The 2,627-nt window shown below is 49.5% G+C and overlaps 1 protein-coding gene across 1 annotated transcript; it reads right to left on the bottom strand.

Annotated features, from left to right (window-relative positions):
* Window positions 1-649: 649 nt before the first annotated feature.
* Window positions 650-2,153, bottom strand: LOC113408487 (dynamin-2-like; the record flags this gene model as incomplete). The annotated part of the gene is made up of 3 exons (XM_026661743.2): window positions 650-792; window positions 1,565-1,725; window positions 2,055-2,153. Coding segments are annotated over 3 exons (403 nt in total), but the record flags the coding sequence as incomplete, so codon positions are not given.
* Window positions 2,154-2,627: the final 474 nt, after the last annotated feature.

The following is a 2,627-nucleotide window of genomic DNA, read 5'->3' as shown; positions in this document are numbered from 1 at the left end:
GTTAGTCTTAAAGGTGCCACAGGACCCTCTGTTGCTTTTTACAGATTCAGACTAACACGGCTACCCCTCTGATACCTTCTACTTCCATGAATCCTATGGGGAAAGAATTTCATCTCCCTTTCGCTACAATTAGGGAAACCAAAACAATGGTCATTCACCTTCTTTTAGAGCTTAAGAATGTACATGCTTGTTCTCTGCTTTTATACAAGGCTTTAATCAATTTGGTTATGCAGGAGATCCTTGTAGGCACAACAAATACAAGCCAATGCCAGTTATTTGTCTGCAGAGCTTGTCTGCCAGGCATCGTAGCTACAGATTTAATGATCCCTCCCAATGTTCCCATCAGACTAGCGTTGCAGGGTATTTAGTCTCTTGTGTCCATGCCAACTCTGAATGGCATCACCCGTGAAAGCTGGCACATCCTGCCCCCACAATGCCAATTTCTAATGCCAGGTGCTAGGCACTGTGTATTTCCTTGGGATCAGCAACCAGCTGGGATTCATGCGCTTCAAGCAAAGAGCAAGTTAAATATGGACCTATGTTAAAACCAGTAAGTGTCAATTTCAGGCTAGACTCTCTCCCACTCTCCTTAGCGAGGTTGGCCGAAATCCAGCGCCTGTCTATGGAAGAGGGGACTGGAGCAACGTACTGTAGCAAGGCTTTGGTTTTCCGTGTGGGGTCGTCGGGGCGGAAGTTCTTGTATTCCTCCACTTCCTTCTCCAGGGAGAGCAGCTGGCTCTGCAGCTTGCTGCGCAGTGAGGGCAGGGTATCACGGATGTGGTTGGTCAGTTGCTACGAGAGGATGGGAGAAGTGGTCAGCGCTGCTGGTCCCCCTACCTGCGTGAGCTGCCCCTCACTACAAGCTATGTCAAGAATGGACAGGCAAGCCAGAGCCAACACTGCACAATAGGAGACTTGAGGAAATGCTTGTCTAGGGATCAGGTTTGAATGCTTTCACTGAACTGGCCACTCTATTAAGATCAGAAATAAGTTCTAGTCCAGGTCTGCTACTGTTCATTTAAAGAGACAATAGTCAGTTTCAAAGATTTTAGAGCAGTCTCAGGCCTCGAACCAACCCAATTCTACAGCTTTACAAGTCAGATTTTCCAGTTTTAATGCATTTTGCCTTCTCTTGCTTTGTGAAAGACCCACACGAACAAGGGGAGCTGACTATATGGGGAAAATAACGAAACTGACCGCACGGTGGTGGCCAATTGCACCACGTAAGCCAAGTAGAAGAGATTTCCCCTCCATTCTGTTGGCTACAAGCATCTTCAGCATTGCTTAGAATTCACACTAGAATGCACAGGTGTTCAGATAAGTGGGACTGTCATTAGTTATTCTGCAGATGGGGAAACCCAGGCTGGCCCAAGAGCAGACTTACCCAAGATCACACATGATGTTTTATGTGGGTTGGCCACAGATCCAATCTAACTTCTTATCCCCTGTTCTAATCACTTGACAATGCGCTCCCCACTACAACTCAGAGCTGTTAGTTAACTGACCCTCCACCTAAGCGAGTTAGTAGGGCCTATGCACCGACATTAACCTCAGGATGGCCTACCTGGTTGAGGACTTTCTGTAAGTGAGGTGTGCCCATTCGATCTGCCATGTGCCTGTAGGCCGGGTGAGAAAGGAAGAACTTCCGCTCTGCGGCCAGCGCTGCTCTGATGTCCTTCTTGCCTTCTATATCCTTCTGGCTCCGGTTAACGACGCCGATGTAGCCTGCAACGGGACAATTCCACATGCTAGCTCTTTCTAGAGAGAGACACAGCTGGCGCACTGGCCTTGAACACCTGTGCTCCCTGCAAGGGACCCTGGGGTTACTGATACAGTTACAAAAGTGGAACTTTATACAGCTTGCACAAAGGGGAATCTCTCCAAGCAGGTAACCAGGGTTTCCTGCAGAGCACGCCCCCTGCTGGCAGGTACCATCACAGCTGCTGCAATGCAGAAGAGCTCTGGGATTTCCCTATCTTCTATAGATCGTGAAAGAGAGGAGGGCGTGGGGATCTCAGCAGAATGCTGATTGCATAAGGACGGTGGCATTCTACCTCTTCTTAAAGGAAGCAGTTTGTTCTCCAGGATGTCTCTGGCATCGGTGCCCTCATCCATCAGGTCTAGTTTGGTGATCACTCCAATTGTCCGTAGGCCTGAGAGAGAGAGAGGGGTAGAAAGATCACTGGAGAAGCAGCTAATCAACATCACATCCCCCATGTTGCCAGATACGTTGAGGGCAGCTGACCAGGTCTGTAGTTAGACATGCAGAGAAAGCAGCTCTCCGTTTCCAAAGCAGGAGCCATAACTCTCAAATCAGCCTGCAGCACTTAAGTTGCAGTTTCAATGTTCACAACTGGCTCGTGTGGCAAGATGAGCTAGTTATTAACTCCATGACTGGACAGTTTAGTGCATCAGCCTGAGTGACAAGAGTCACATAACTCGTTCGGCAAGACCTAAGCGCGTCAAGTCACACCCTTCAGTGAAGGCTGTCAGCCACGCAAGCCAACAGGTCACCTTGTGAGTCTGCCTGGAGGACTCTGGGAGATAAAGAACACACCTAGTGGAAGTCAGAGGACAGGGGGGGGGTAGGAGGGGGGGCGGGGGGGGGCGGGGGGGGGGAAGAGACA

The sequence above is a fragment of the Terrapene carolina genome, unplaced genomic scaffold, assembly GCF_002925995.2.
Source record: "Terrapene carolina triunguis isolate 2854851 unplaced genomic scaffold, T_m_triunguis-2.0 Scaffold16607, whole genome shotgun sequence".
NCBI lineage: Eukaryota > Metazoa > Chordata > Testudines > Emydidae > Terrapene > Terrapene triunguis.
This window is presented reverse-complemented; position numbering and strand designations above follow the sequence as displayed.